At 32.3% G+C, this 16,939-nt stretch overlaps 1 protein-coding gene across 7 annotated transcripts in view; it reads left to right on the top strand.

Moving 5' to 3' along the window:
* The first annotated feature begins 6,291 nt into the window (after positions 1-6,291).
* Positions 6,292-16,939, top strand: part of LOC108358323 (uncharacterized) — a 26,085-nt gene continuing 15,437 nt past the window's right edge. The window contains exons 1-3 of one of the 7 annotated variants that reach the window (XM_017609594.1): positions 6,292-6,392; positions 12,949-13,323; positions 14,980-16,120. In XM_017609594.1, the coding sequence (XP_017465083.1) occupies positions 13,182-13,323; positions 14,980-15,374 (537 nt within the window). In that variant the 5' untranslated portion in view covers positions 6,292-6,392; positions 12,949-13,181 and the 3' untranslated portion in view covers positions 15,375-16,120. Of the gene's footprint in view, positions 6,641-12,287; positions 13,324-14,979; positions 16,121-16,939 lie in introns of those variants that run through there. The other 6 variants (XM_017609593.1, XM_017609592.1, XM_017609591.1 and 3 more) reach the window with 6 other exon arrangements.

Below are 16,939 nucleotides of genomic sequence, written 5' to 3'. Positions count from 1 at the left end.
CTTCCAAGCTTTTTAAGGTGTGGCGCTGATTTCATGGTATTATTTTTAATCAACTCAATCTAATTTGGTAATTTATACTACGGGTAATTTGTTGCTTTCTCTTTCAGAGACTTAGTTATTATTATTATTATTTTTTGCTGAAAGCAAATAAAATTTTTAGAGTGCTAAATTTATTTAAAATACTACCCACTAGTTCTTAAATCTCCAAACAAACAAAATATTTCTAAATGTTGTTATTTATTTTATAGCGAAAAAGATTATACTTTTAAGTCGAAATCGTGTGAATGCGAAATCCAAGTAAAAATTTTTCGGAATTAGTTTTTTAATGTAATTTGCACGGCGAAACTAGATTGCAATGCCACATCTTAAAAATACGGAATCTTTTGGGTTGTTCAGAATAGCTTTGACAGCATTTCTTATTTTTAAATAAATGTTTTTGTTTAAATTAAGTTTCAAATTTATTATTTAAGGCTTTTGCATTGATATAAACCAGGGACCGCGTTCCCGCAGCAGTCGGGTCTACGGGTCTACGTAACCGGAACGACCCATATTTATATCTGGCCAAGGACTCTCACTCCAGCAACACTCCCCAAAAGCTTTTTGGAGAATCTGTGTGCAGTTACAACAACAACAGGGACCGTAACGGTTATAACTTTTATTAAAAAATTACTTTTAAATGATTATTTACTGATTTTCATTTATTTCTCAAAAAATAATCGCCATTTTTTAGTTTTACTTTTTGCTCGGAAAATAATATTTATTTATAACTGCATTCAAAAAGAGGAAGGGGTCATCATTTCGTCGGAACTTTTTAATACGAAGATGGAGACAAAAAGGAAGAACGAGACGAATACGAAAACGGAAGGCGATTACGAAGACGGAAAAGAGCATAGCCGCTACAACAACAACAACAACAACGAAAAAGAGCATCAATACTCAAAACTGTTTGGTGAGTTTGTATGCCGTTGCACCAACAACAACATGAAAAAGAGAATGATTAGGAAGCTGAAGGTGAGAATAAATATGAACACGAAGGAAATTGAAGACCAATACGAGTACGATTAAGGCCACGAAAACGTATGAGAAAAAGAATACGAATAGGAAGACGAGTATGAAGCAGTTTCTGGTGGTGGCGCCACAGAAGTGAACATCCCAACAGACCCTTGCTAGTGGAGGATCATCTGCCCAGGCACGTCGTATACAAGGACGCGGCCCAGACATACATTGACCAACCACTGGACCCAACGACGTAACAACCTNTTAATGTAATTTGCACGGCGAAACTAGATTGCAATGCCACATCTTAAAAAATACGGAATGGAGACAAAAAGGAAGTACGAGACGAATGCGAAGACGGAAGCGATTACGACGACGAAAAAGAGCATAGCCGCTACAACAACAACAACAACGAAAAAGAGCATCAATATTCAAAACTTTTTGGTGAGTTTGTATGCCGTTGCACCAACAACAACATGAAAAAGAGAATGATTTGGAAGCTGAAGGTGAGAATAAATATGAACACGAAGGAAATTGAAGACCAATACGAGTACGATTAAGGCCACGAAAACGTATGAGAAAAAGAATACGAATACGAAGACGAGTATGAAGCAGTTTCTGGTGGTGGCGCCACAGAAGTGAACACCCCAACAGACCCTTGCTAGTGGAGGATCATCTGACCAGGCACGTCGTATACAAGGACGCGGTCCAGACATACATTGACCAACCACTGGACCCAACGACGTAGCGACCTACCAATGCCCGGCATGTGGAGAGTCGCCATATGTCTCTCGGCACCTCTACACATGCCCCGTGAACCCCGCCCCTGTCCTTATGGACAGACCCTGTCGAAGTCGCGCACTTCCTGGGCCTCCCCTTAGCTGAAACGGACACGACAACGTTGACGGATGAACCGACCAGTGTGATCAACGACATTCATAGGGAGTCGGTCACAACCTACCACGACTCCCGGCCTATGAATGCCATGATCGAAGTACAATCACCACCTGTATCAGAGGCTTCAACTGCCAAGAGAGACCCGCTTTACCCGGGCTCAGTGACGGTCTAGATAGTGAAGCCGCTTCAACAGCTACCTGCCCAGACTCGACCCCAACAAACCCAATTAGTTTCCGGCATCAGTGCCCATGAAGGTGGTCCGATTAAAAATTAATTTTTTGGTTTATTTTAAAAAATAAAATAATAATCATTATCTGCAGTCCCTGATGAAAACGAAAAATAGTCCATATTCCTTTGTTTTAGAAATTTAAAAATAATTTATTTTTACTTCTTTTTTTTTGTAGTACTATTAACATTTTTCTTGTTATCGGCTTCACCAGGAATTTTCTAAAGGTGTTCTTACACGATATGTGTTTGCATGTGTACATGCCACTTTTTACATATGGAAATGTCAACATATTGTGTAAAGGAAAATTAGATTCGTTTCTGTTGTTTGTTTAAAAAGCAGATGCACGTACATATNCACGACTCCCGGCCTATGAATGCCATGATCGAAGTACAATCACCACCTGTGTCAGAGACAGAGCTTCAACTGCCAAGAGAGACCCGCTTTACCCGGGCTCAGTGACGGTCTAGATAGTTAAGCCGCTTCAACAGCTACCTGCCCAGACTCGACCCCAACAGACCCAATTAGTTTCCGGCATCAGTGCCCATGAAGGTGGTCCGATTAAAAATTAATTTTTTGGTTTACTTCTTATGTACGCAGCATTTCCCTTTCAGCATGATTTTTTGAGTTTAAATTCAAAAAAAAATAATAATCATTATCTGCGGTCCCTGATGAAAACGAAAAATAGTCCATATTCCTTTGTTCTAGAAATTTAAAAATAATTTGTTTTTACTTCTTTTTTTGTACTACTATTAACACTTTTCTTGTNTACATATCGTGTAAGAACACCTTAAGTAAAAAATTATTATTTTTCAATTCTCTCAATTTTCATATAAAATTCAAATGAAAATAAATCATTTTCACTTATATGGCTTTCGTGAAACTGGCCATAAGTGTACTAAAAATTGATTTAAAATATTAAACAAAACAAAGTTTTATAATTATATAAAAAAAATCCAAGTTCAATTTTTAATTCCCTAAACGTGTTAAAAAAAACAAGTAATATTTTTAAGCAAAAAACACAACCGACTTCAATTCTTTTATACAAATTTTGGAGTACCGTTAATTTCTTCAAGATGCAATGATCGCGGATCTAAACCAAATTAATATGGGACCACCTCGGAGGCACTATCGAAATCGGTTCCAAGTTATGCGGTAACATACATAAAGTCGGTAAAATACTTGACTTTGAACACTTTGTAAAAAGAAAAGCCATAACAATTTTTAAAACTTGCATTTTTACGAATAATTAAACGCCGAAAAACTCGAATATCCAATTAATTAGTGTTGGCCAGGGGCTGGACTCTGTAAGTGTGAGAAAATGTAAAAAATTGTTAATAACACCACGCGACAAAAACCAAAAAATTGCAAAACACACGAACCAATCGATATATGTACATTAGACTGCATCACTCCCCATACAAAAAAAAATCGGTGCTATTTTTCCATTGGAATTATAAAATTTATTATAATTTAAGACGTCCACCAAAATATTTCGGAAAAATATTAAGATTTAAGTGAGCTGGACCGATTTGAAAATACCTCTAAAAATGGAATTTTATATGAATAAAAATAGTTTCTTAAATTTTTTTTTTGAAAAAATCTACTCAAATGTCAAAACGGTTTAGCTCAAAAAAATTGCATAAAAATATAAAAAAAAATAATAAAAAAAAATTGAACGGAATCGTAATAATGAGATTTTTGATGCTGTTTTTTAACTTTTTTCAAAGATTGGCATAAGAAAAACTTTAACAATACAACCTAAACTCTTCCGATTTAGACTTAAGAGGTGTCATTGGAAAGGTTTTTTCTCATCGTTTTTATTTCTTTGCGAATAAATTCATTCAAAGGATGACAGAGAAAGGTAGGATGAACAAATGTTATTCAAAGTTGAATGTGTTGGTATTTGAAAAATAAAAAATTGGCATACGAATGACTTTTTTGGACAGAAATAAAAACAGTGTGAAAATATCTTTCCACTGAGATCCCTTAAGTCTGAATCAGAATAGTTTTGGCCCAGTTATTCAAGGTTTTCGTAAATCAATCTTTGAAAAAAGTAAAAAAACAGCATCAAAAATCTCGTTCTTACGATTCCGTTGAAAAGATTTTTAAATATTTTTATGCAGATTTTTTAAGCTTAATCTGTTTTGTCATCTGAGGGGACTTTTTTCAAAAAGTTCTTTAAGAAACTATTTTTATTCATAAAAAACTCCATTTTTGGAGGTGTTTTCAAATCGGTCCAGCTCACTAAAATCTTAATATTTTTCCGAAATATTTTGGTGGACTTCTTAAAATATAACAAATTTTGCAATCCCGTCGAAAAACTGCAACGTTTTTTGGTGATGCAGTCTACATACATATGTACATATTTTTGTAGATTCACAATAATGAATGTTTAGGTATTGAAAATGGCCTTTTAATGATTTTTAATTTTTTAAGCTAATAAATTTAGAAGGACGAAGTTTGAAAATGCGCTCGTGTATTTTATATTAGTCTTTAGCGTACATACAGTGGCGCTCACCTAAATGGCACACTTATTTTTTACAATATTCACAAAGTTTTACGTGTTACATTTATTTCGTTCATTTTTTATAAAAATAAAGTAGATTCTATAATATAAACCGTATATGTAAGTCAAAGTGTAAAAATTTAAAAAATTAAAAAAAAGTAATCAAAATTTTAAAGTTTTTTCCAGAATTTTAAGAAACTTATTGGGTATGCAGTTTGTAGCTTATTAAATTTTAGTATAGATAGATTTTGTTCATGCATTATATGGGAGAAAATGAGCAACAGCCTTGATAAAAAAATTCTCAAAAATCAACGGGAGTTTTCCGAATTTTCAAACCTGCACATTATCTTACTAAAGTTGAATGGGCTACAAACTGCCTATCCAGTTTATAAAAATTCTGAAAAAGAAGTTTTAAATTTTGATGTTTTTTTAATTTGTTAAATTTTCCTGAACTGTACACAAAGTTTTAAATTTTGACTTATATGGTTTATGTTATAGAATCTACTATATATTTTTATAAAAAATTTACGAAAAAATTTATAATGTAAAACATTGTGAACTTTGTAAAAAAAGTGTGCTATTTAGGTGAGCGCCTCGTATATGTATTTCTATTAAAAATAAAATATTTAAATTTTTCGAGGAATATCAAGAATAAAATTTCAAAAGGACAATTTGGTTGGCTTTGGTTTATTTAATCAGATCAATCCAACTCTTTTGTTAAACAAGTAAGTTTATTCAGTAAGTAAATATCGTTATTTAAATCTGCGATTACCTAAATTTCATATCCATTTTTATTTCTATAGTGGAATTTTAACATTCTTCATTAACTTTTAAAATTTCTATGTATGTAATATGTATCACTAATCCACTAATTTCAGGCATTTCCAGCTGCTCACATAAATCCTCAGCAGAAATCCAAAGTATCCAGGGAAAAGAGCTCCAAATTTGAATAACTTCTTTAAATAGGCGCTAAATTTTAACTATATTATGTATATATGTACATGCATTGAGCCCACATATACATTTTCTTTATTAATTCGGTCATATGAAATAAAATACAAGCTAAAATAATTTTTTCCCATGTAATTAAAATAAAAAGTATTTTAAAACAGCATAAAAATCTGGAATTTATTTTTAAAAGCATCAGAATATTTAATTTTCTTCAAATCTGCACGAAAAATCCTCAAAAACCCCGGCACGTTCATTTTCTCGCAAGCGCCGCAGCAGCAAGAAAAAAAAACGCCGCTAACGAATTCAAGATTTCCACAAGGCGCGCAGAACCGCCCAGCAGGTGGCTGCCGCATCAAATGTTGCACGGTCAGCATGTCGCGATAATGTTACAGATGCCGAGTTGCTAGCGGCATGTTGCTGGCACTACATTACCAGCCATGATTTGCTGGTGGTGCTGCCAGATTGCAGTAAAAGTAAAAATTTAATTTGTGTGAGTTTAAAGCACAAAATGTGGTAAAATCAGGTTCAATTTGGTTAATATAGCCTTTTGCGGCGCTTCAATGTTATAAAAATCCTATAACTGCGCAATTTTTATAATTTTGCAGCGCTATTTTCCCAAAATTTTCGCATTTTAACTACAGGTTAATGACACTGCTTTACCGACTCTAGTACAGTGGCATCGCAAATGCAACCACTAGGAACAGCTGTTCCATGTCAACAAAACCAAAGTAAACAAAATGCTGTGTGGATCAGATTTATCCTTTATTTTCATAATTTTTCAACGTCTGGAAATGTTCGAAAGGGACTAAATTTGTAAATATTAAAAAAAATACATTTCATATTGGTGGAGCCGTAATTGAAAACTGATGCGAGTGAAATTCCACTAATTGTGACATGCTACAGTGGAGTTGGCCGTGGCCTGCCTAATGGCTCTACTCAACTTATTCACAGAGCTTCAGCTTGGATTAAGGATGCGCCGTTTCGAAATATATGCGTCAAATCATACGCCTCATAACGAGTATGATCTTACTCCTTGCGACATTTTGCTGAGTGCCGAAATTGTAATTCACTGAAAGAGGCGGAGCTGTCTGAAATCTCTGAAACGATAATAAGCAAAATGTTAGAATACGTTTAGGCAAACATGTTGCTTGACTTCCAAGATGATTAGAATAATTCCCTGACTCCATAATCAACCCTATTCTAAATCATTCACTAAGAAAAGATATTTTCAAATGCGTGTCAGAACCAAGGCGCCGATTCGGCGAGTCTTTCTAACCATATTGACCGGGCAAACGCACCAGTTAGGTTGTTGGAAACACACTACTGCAAGGAAAAGGGTAACAGCTCATAAATTCGACTGCTTTGAAACAATCTAGGAATAATATAAAAGAATTTGTATTTTTTTTGCTAAAAATAATAAGTTTTAATGAGGAATGCACATGTATATATCGTACAAAGGCTCTATCTCACATCGTTGCTGTAAAAAAACAGTCACTAACTAAAAATCCAAAATTCACTTTTTGATAGAATAAGTATAATGTATTTCTTCGAATTATAAGTCCCCACATCGGGTTATGCAATAAAAAATTTAGTTAGTTACGGTTTTTTGCATTTCAGCAACGTTTTCATGTTATTATGTGTTAGAGTGGTCCAAAAACATTCCAAAATATTCCCTCTTGCCGAAGGGGGTGCTCGCAGTAAACTTTACATTTCTAGAAGCATAAGATTGTCGTATGTTACTTTCGGCAGGTTTTGGGAAATTGTGATTAAAGTTTAATAAAATATCTCGATTAGTTTGGTATGACTGCATTATTAACTAAATTTGCACTAAATTACCGATAAAATTGCAGTCAATATCTTGGAAACTAAAGTAGATTTCCAAAAATTGAAAATACCAATCGAAAGATCTTATTTTAAAATATACAACTGAAGCTAAAACTAAAAATCGCCAAAATGGTATTTACGACTATCTTTTATCCAGCTGAGATACATATCTATATTATTAAACGCGCGATATATCAACGCTGCGATCATTTCAAAATTAAATTAGCTGAAAAATATTATAAGCTTCAGTTGTCATGGCAACAGTAGCTTTTTATAAAAAAACCATCATTATTTTTGTCAGTTTCAAAGAGATTCAGTAGCGCATTTCAAGGTTATTGAAATTGAAAGTTGGTATAAATATCACAAATAGCAAAAAGGAAAAAACTAAGGGGATGCCCCATTTTCTACGATGAAAATTTTCCCGCATACAAAATTTGGACCACTCTAATGTACATATATAGATATGAAATAAGAAAGTATATATTTATTATAAATAAAGTATTGGATAGGTTATTTGTTTATGATAGATACTTAAGAACGAATTTAAGGCATATCATTTGGTAGGCATTTATGTAGATATAAACGTATTCACTCCTACATGGCAACATGTATACCGATTTTCATCTAAAAAAACAAATTATTTACAAAACTTTTGCAGGTTGGTTTCTTTTAATCAAATACCTGTAGACTCCGGATCGAATTCGAGAAATGATGTATTAGCACTTATGGAAGGCTGTAAATTATTATCTTCCCCTACCGGTTGTCTTTTAAACTCCATCGCATATTCTTTAAATTTATCCCGAACATCTTCTAGAGTGTATATCAGCACTTCCAGCAAAGTTTTGCAAAATTTTAGTTTGATATCGGGAATGAGAATTGCTGCAATAACTGCATCCCAAGAGTCACGAGTGCAAACTAAAATATTTTTCAAACCTTTGCATTAGCTTTGATTGCATTTGAATATTAGTTTCCGTCAAATATTTCATGTTTTCGGAAGCTAAACGTCGCATTTTTATTTTGATGGACAGTAAAGTTGAAATAAAGTAACCAAAGAACATATTTTGCTCTCTTTGAAGGAAGTCGATAGCTTCTGCGATTGGTTGCATTACTTTTGCATATTCTTCCAAATACTCAATTTCTTCCTCATTGAAAGTAGAAATTTCCAGCTTATAGCATAGTTCACCTAATCTGTTTTTGACTTCTATTAACTTCTGAACCGAATCGTACAATGAGTTCCATCTTGTAACGCAAGGCGTAACCAGATTCGAAGATATAACTGTTTTTATTATTTGCGCAGATTTCGGCCTATTACATTTATTCCATAATTTTGTACACCTGAGTTAGCAAAATGAAAAAAGTTAATATATGTACATGTTGTAGATTTAACCTTACTTCCTTAGAGGGTAATTTTTGATACTATTTTTTCGTTTATACTAAACTACCCTATAATAGGACCATATATGCAAGGTACAATCTCTGAAAATTTGACTGAAATCTATCCAGTAGTTTTTGAGTTAAGTGCAATCATGGAAACGGCTATTATTTTACATATGTAGATAATATATTAAATTCACAGTAAAGGTTGGATTAAAAATAAAGCTAGATCTAAAGTTGAGCATTTCTATTATCGGTTTTTGACGTATGTATGTTTCTTGGTTGTAAACCAATTTAAAACCTTTATTTTAGGCATAATTATAAATTTTAATGCAACCTTTAAATATAAAGTGAGCTTTAAAGTGACAGGTTACTTGAGAAAAAGGCCCTAAGAGTAACAGCGTTACACTTTTTTGTTTTTTTGGAGTTTTTATTATTTTAAAGTTAGCTACAAATAACGCAACTTTGGATTAGCGTTTTCCACTTGCATATGTAAATTGGCTATCTTCGCTTGGCTAGTTTCACTAAAAGTTTAGTGATGGTGAGTTTTTTCTAACTATTACTAAAGTTTTAGTGATAATGCAATTGGTTTTTCACTATCACTAAACCTTCAGTGATAGTGAAATTTTTTTTTCACTATCACTAAATTTTCAGTGATAATGAATTCTGCATTTTAACTATCACTGAATATACAGTGATAGTGCAATTCAGTGGTAGTGCAAAAATGCTCAACCCTGATATTTATTTGCCGTAAGTGCTGAAGTCGAAAGTAATTGGAAGTCAAGTGAGTACTTTTTAACCGACTTCCAATGCGAATACATGTGTAGAGGATGCAATTTTTCACACAATTTAGATAAGTAATTATCTCAATTTTATTAATTGAGGTATTAAAAAATACTCAATAGCTAGATGACGTATTTTCTTTGTAGTCCTACGAATAAAAAATAACACTGTAGGGCATCAACAAAATAGTGCCAACATTAGTATCAATATGTGGTAGTCAAGCGGCAAAGGATTTTGCTCTACCCTATTTTAGGGGAGTTGAATTTATCTTTTTTTTGTTATCATCGTCAAAGCACAAGACCGCCAGCGAAAATCCAGGCGCGGTACTAAATATATGCCGTAAGGTACAAGTGTCCGGCATATATTTAGTATGCCCTACAGTGTTATTTTTTATTCGTAGGACTACAAAGAAAATACGTCATCTAGCTATTGAGTATTTTTTAATACCTCAATTAATAAAATTGAGATAATTACTTATCTAAATTGTGTGAAAAATTGCATCCTCTACACATGTATTCGCATTGTTGTTCAACAAAATTATATGTATGTATGTATAAAAACCAGGGTCGGTAATCATTATGAGTAAAATAATTTAAATCAGCATTTAATCATTATTTTATGATTTTTATTTTTTCGCTCAAAAATAATAATTATTATTGATTTAACTTTTTTTGCTCAACGGAAAGTATTATTACTTGTTTTTTATTTCTTTCGATATAATGATAATAATGATTTATTTGTCCGCTCAGAGATAATAATTATTATTGAGTTTTATTTTTCCACTTAAATATAATGATTATTTATAAAATTGAAAAACCCATGCAGACGGAACTTACTGAAATTTTGACCTGAAAACTTTGGGACTTATTCCTTTTATTAGGGTGTCACTATCTCTGAAAAGGATACGACAGAAATCACACTGGTATAGCTTTGAGTTTTTTGAATGATCATTATTCTTGAGTGAAAAAATCAAACTCAATAATTATTATCTTTGAGCGAAAAAATAAAAATCATAAAATCATCATTGTTATTGATCGAAAAAATTCAAATCATGTATTAATAATAATTATCTTTGAGCGAACAATTAAAACTCAAATATTAATAATTATTTTTGAATTTTATTGGTTAAACTCGAAAAATAAAAATCATTGTAAATTGCAGTAGGACGTATGAACATAAATACGTGAGAATAGTTAAAATTGTTTTACGACGATTACAACTTGGATATTTTTTCGGTTAGAACTAGGGCTGTGCGATTAATTGATTACTCAAAATTTTAATTAATCATAAAGTAAATAACTCAATTATTCGATTAATTGGAAATTATGATTACTCAAAAGTTCAGTTACTCGAGTAATCAAGGTTTTTGATTAACCAAAAACAAAAATATTTGAGTAATTTGCTTTACGATTAATCAACATGTTGAGTAAAATGAGTAATCAACATTTCAACTCTTTACATATGTATAAAGTAGTTAAAGTTCCTTGATACTTTGAAACCAACGTTTCTGTTTTCAAAAATTAAAACAAAAATTTTTTTTCATATACAGAATGTAAAAAAGAAAATAAGCATTTTCCAAAGTTCAAGTAACTCGATTAATCATCGTTTTGAGTAATCAAAATCTTGATTACTCGAGTAATTGATTAATCGAATAATTGATTAACCAACTTGCTCGAGTAATCGAATAATCGCACAGCCCTAGTTAGAACTAAAAAAAAATTATTATTTTCCGTCCCTAATAAAAACATTTGTTTACCGTGTTATAAAAAGCACATATGTAATTATGTATGTAGTACATATAAGTCCACAAATTTATGAGTGCATACAGGACCGTCGAGAGAAAACTCGTAAAATCACGGGCCCCTGACCATAGAGTGTATTAATTTAAAATCAATGTGATCAATTGAGAGTTTTCCGATGTAGCGTTTCTTTAACGTTTAAAAGCCTATAACCACCAGGAAGCAGTTTCTAGCGGATATATCGAAAAATATTTGTTTCTATAATGATTTTTTTTTGCTATAATACAAAATCAGTTAACAAACTCAACGAAATCATAAGTCTGTCATTATTACAGGACCCGTAAAATCCGAGGCCCTCTCTCTCTCTCGACGGGCCCCGTGCATACTACGAGTATGTTGATATGTATGTATGTACTAAATAAATAGAAGGATATACAATATATAATAAATGACCAAAGTTAATGTCAGCCACCTCAATTAACTATATTCAACACGTAAGCTAACATTTATTTGTTGCGATTAATCGCATGCACATGCATGTACGAGTATTTATGGCGTAGGCGAATCCATATAGACGGTAGTCCTGTACGAATGATTGAACCGGAAAGTGCCGTTAGTAGAGCGGCAGTTATTGTCAAGCGTGCGCGATTTTTACACTTTGTACGGCGGTACATACAATTGCATACATATTCAGTTGAAAAAGCACACATATAATTTAACAGAAATTGGACAATAATAACAATGTTCATATCATATGCAATATAACACGCTATACAGATAACACAAATACAAGTGTATACATACNATGTAAACAAAAATTATATCAGCTGTTCGTCTAACTTGCAAGTTTCTGCAAATTTTCTGTTCGCGTACTATTTTGGATATTTCTCTCTTGTGAGCGAACAGATGACATTTCGCCGGAATTTGGCAGTTGGTTGGTTTCTGTTGGAGATTTTAAACGAACGCACCTAATGTCAAGCGTGCGCGATTTTTACACTTTGTACGGCGGTACATACAATTGCATACATATGCAGTTGAAAAAGCACACATATAATTTAACAGAAATTGGACAATAATAACAATGTTCATATCATATGCAATATAACACGCTATACAGATAACACAAATACAAGTGTATACATACATACATAGCATTGGCATGTAAAAATGCATTAGCCCAATGTGCATACGGAATATAAGTTAATAGCACAAATTGTATGGGTACAACCTTACATGCATACAAATCCGTACATATGTATGTACATGCATTCGTGTACATAAGTACATATGCAGGTATGTTTTGCAAAATTCATGGAATTCACTCTTTTGTCTTTTCCGAGTGACAAGCGCGTCCTACGGTGGCATTGATTTTGTGGCTAACTTCTCATTCGAGTAGTCGTAACCGCAAACTGCAGACAAATGTTCCTGTTGACGGAAATTGAATCATACATACATGTCTTTGACAGTACATAGTAAGTATAGCAATCACAAGATGCCATTGAATGCTTTCAAAGTGTAACGTGCGACTGACTGTGAAGGACGAACGGGTTTAAATACATATGTATGTACGTAGGATATGCATACCATTGTACGTATGTATGTATTTAAAACGCATGTATGCAAGTTTAATCTACAGGAAATTGTCATAGTTTTGATTGCAATGGACACTTATCAGAAATCGATTGACAACGGGAAATTATATCAAATAGTAACAGATACATATGTATGTGTGTATTAAGTAGATGTGGCTACATTTGAACTTTACAATTCGAATAGTGATTAGAAAAACGTTTATATATACTAAGTGAAGAAAAAGATACGATTACAAGGCGGACAAAAAACGCTTACCCCCCAAAAAAAAAGCGTATAAGCGCTTTTGAATATGGGCTGTTCAACTTCTGCGCCAACTGTCTTGGATACAAACAAAGAAGGAACGCTTTCAGCTAACAAAGTTAACGACAACAAGGGCAGTTCAAATATGTGTGACAAGGCAAAGATTGAAGATATGGAGGCAAACAAATATCGTAAGTAAATACATAAACGTAAGAAATCTAGCTACATACATATAGTACTTAAACCTACTAGAAAAAGTTTCCGTAAAGACAATTTTTTTAAATTTCATAATGGGCACGCAAAAATCGCCGAACAACGTGAACTTACTTTTGGGTTATAAATTACGGAGTTTTTCAAGATCAAGTAATTTTTTCAAGATATTTTCGTTTTAAATTTGCATTGCGAACGAAGAAAAATTCAAACTTTAACATGGAAAATGCTACTCATACGCCACGTATGAGTATGTACGAGTACGGCCACGTACGCTATGGCGTATTAGTAACATTATTTCCTGCTTCTATTTCATACAAAAAATTATTGCACATTTTCATATGACCATTTAAAAGTTGTTTATCTATCGAATTTTATCATTAGTAGCTTGATTTTTAGCAAAAGAACGGGCTTTAATACAAATGAAAGAATTACAATTTTATTTTTTTTATTAAAGTTTATTATTATTTTTTTATTAAAATTTCTTGGGAAAACGACCCGATCTGGAAAACCGGTATACAGACCCATGATCTACGACCCAAAATTAAGTTTACGTGTCTCAGCGTTTTTTGTGTCATTGCACTGTATGAAAAATCTCAAGTTTGTGAGCTTTTTTAGTAATTTTTCTTGAAGAAATACATATGTATAGTGGCGCTCACCTAAATAGCACACTTTAATTTTTTACAATATTTACAATGATTTACGTGATACATTTTTTCGTAAGTTTTTTTTACAAAATTATAGTAGATTCTATAACATAAACCACATACATAAGTCACAGTTTTAAACTTCGTGCACAGTTCAGAAAAATTTTACGAATATCAAAAAAACTGCATCTAAATTTTCAACTCTTTTTCAGAATTTTTAGGAACAGTTCAGGAAAATTAACAAATTTCAAAAAAATTTTAACATTTTCAAATTTTTTTTTTAGGAATTTTTAGAAACATATTGGGTATACAGTGCAGGTTTGAAAATTCTGAAAAATCTCGTGCATTTTTGAGATTTTTTTTGTCGAGGGTGTTGCGTATTTTCTTCTATATAAATAAAATAAAATAGATTTTGTTCATACGTTATATGGGAGAAAATGCGCAACACCTTCGACAAAAAAACCTCAAAAATCATAGGGATTTTTTAGAATTTTCAAACCTGCAGATAATTATACTAAAATAAAATGGGCTACAAAACTACATACAACATATTTCTAAAAATACTTAAAAAAAAAATTTTAAATTTTGATGACATTTGTTAAATTCTCCTGAACTGTGCACAAACTTTTAAACTTTGACTTATAAGGTTTATGTTATAGAATCTACTATATTTTTATAAAAATTAACAAAAAAAAAATCGATCACGTAAAACATTGTGAATATTGTGATAATTAAAAGTGTGCTATTTAGGTGAACGCCACTGTATATACACGAGCATTTTTTTCTTGCGAGGTGTAAACTGATTCTAACTGATTCTGATAATTTCTTTTAAATTTATTCGACGTCATTTTATACGAATTATTCCTTTTTCTTGAAAGCTGTATACTAAGCTTAAGAGAGTACCCCTACCATTTTTAAATATTTTTAACTCCTTATGATGCAAAAAGTGAAACTAAATCGTTAAATTTGACTTTCACCCACCTACCACAGCCGCTTCAGAAGCATTCATCATACCACTGAACGACGCGGTCGAAACAAAAGTGTACACCGCTGATGCGCCAGAAGCAAAGGATTTACTCGCAGCGACTGTGAAAAAACAACCGCCCAAGCGTATACAAGAGCTAATAGAGCAAGCGGCAGAAAATGAAGCGACCGCTGTTAATTTACAAAATTTAGAGGAGAAACTCGAGAAGGCCGAAGAACGTAGAAAGGAATATTTGCAACAGAAAATTGAAACCATACAAAAAACAACACAAATGTTGACAAGAAGTAGCAGTAGAGAATTGTTGGAGAGGGAAAAGCAAGATGAGCCGGATGTTGATGGCCAAATGGAGAAGGAGCACAAAAATGACAATCATGCTGAATATGGCCAGGGGAAAAAATAGTATGTTCTTAATTTGAAATATGTATGTAGTATTAGTATGAAGTAGATTTTGTACGGCATGAGAAAGTAAAAACGCCTAAAAATATGTTTAGTTAAATATTCGATAAATTCAAAACAGTGAAAAAGAAAAAATTATTTATGGGTTTGTATGAGTAAATGCGCTTACTTGACTACATAAACTATTTAGATATTAAATTTTTTTGGCAATTACAATAATAAAGTTGTGAATATTAATAATTTTAAAATCAACTTAATTACCCAATTTCATAGTCACATTCCATTACGGCGAACGTTCGAAAATTACCTTCGATAGTCAATATGAATATTGTACTGAAAACGATATTATAACCAACCTTATTTTTCCAACATTCAAAGTATTTATATTGGCAAAGGGTTTAAAAAAGTGTAAGTTAATAACTGACGGACGAAAAAAAGGCTAAAAATTATTATTTTTTTTCTGATATGACACAGATGTGAAGTTTATGAAAAACATTTTTATTTCACATACATGCGTAAAGTACATATTGTTACCTTAATTCACGAAAGTTCCTAACCAACTCTTTTTCGAAACTGCGTTTTTTACAGATTTTGGTAGGATGTATTAAAATACACCTTCAATGAAAGTTTTAAAGTGCTAATACCAAAAACAACGTAGTTACATGCCACCTTTTAAAAAGCCCTACCTATTTTTTATACTCTTTTTTATAATGCTTTTGCTTCTCCAGTAAAATAAAAAATTTATTGGTTGGCATTTGTGAATTAAGCTAACGATATGTACATGCATATAATTTTTAAGAATAATTTCCATAAAAAAAAAAGTTACGCAATAGGAGTCATACACTAGCCGCCTCTTTTCCAGATGGTGTACAAATTACAAAAAAATGTCTTATCGAAGAAGGCAGTAGCTATAGCGCTAAGCAGGAACATAAATTTTAAAATTTTATTTGCAAAAACGACAGTAGGTTAAAGAAAACCATGATAAAAACATAGCAAGGTAGAACCGTTCTCTCAAGTTGTCGGCCATGATTTTTTTTTTTTGAAGTTTGCCAACATTTTAAAATCATATAAAAGTGAAAATAAAAAATTTAAATTGTTCAAAATTGTTGTTGGTTGAGATTGAAAATGAAAATGTGAGTGTGAGTTTGTTAGTAAATTTAAAAATTAAATTCCCTATAAACATTTTGGTTGAACGTTCGAAAAGTACCTTCGATATCCAATGTGCATATCGAACTGAGAACGAACTCATAACCAACCTTGGTTTTCCAACGTTCAGAGTAAATTTGAAATACACTCGAAATGGGTTCGAAAAAAAATTAAAACCATAGTAACAAGAGAGAAAGTGAAATCCAGCTCATTCTCGAAGGAAAATATAAGACAATCGCTCTCTCACAATAAAATTTCAATTCGATAATGGGCTGGATTTCGTATTCATAATGAAGGGAAAATACATTGGATAACGAAGGTGCCGTTTTGCTGGAGAATGCCTTAGTTCTCGAATCGAATACTAACCTATTGCACATTCGTTATCGAAGGTAAGACTCGAAAAAAAGATTGGTTTTCCAATCA

This window comes from Rhagoletis zephyria, unplaced genomic scaffold, assembly GCF_001687245.7.
Source record: "Rhagoletis zephyria isolate East Lansing unplaced genomic scaffold, Rhagoletis_zephyria_1.1 Rzeph_scaffold_00235, whole genome shotgun sequence".
Taxonomy (NCBI): domain Eukaryota; kingdom Metazoa; phylum Arthropoda; class Insecta; order Diptera; family Tephritidae; genus Rhagoletis; species Rhagoletis zephyria.
Note: the sequence above shows the minus strand (reverse complement) of the source record. Positions and strands in the feature narration are given on the sequence as shown.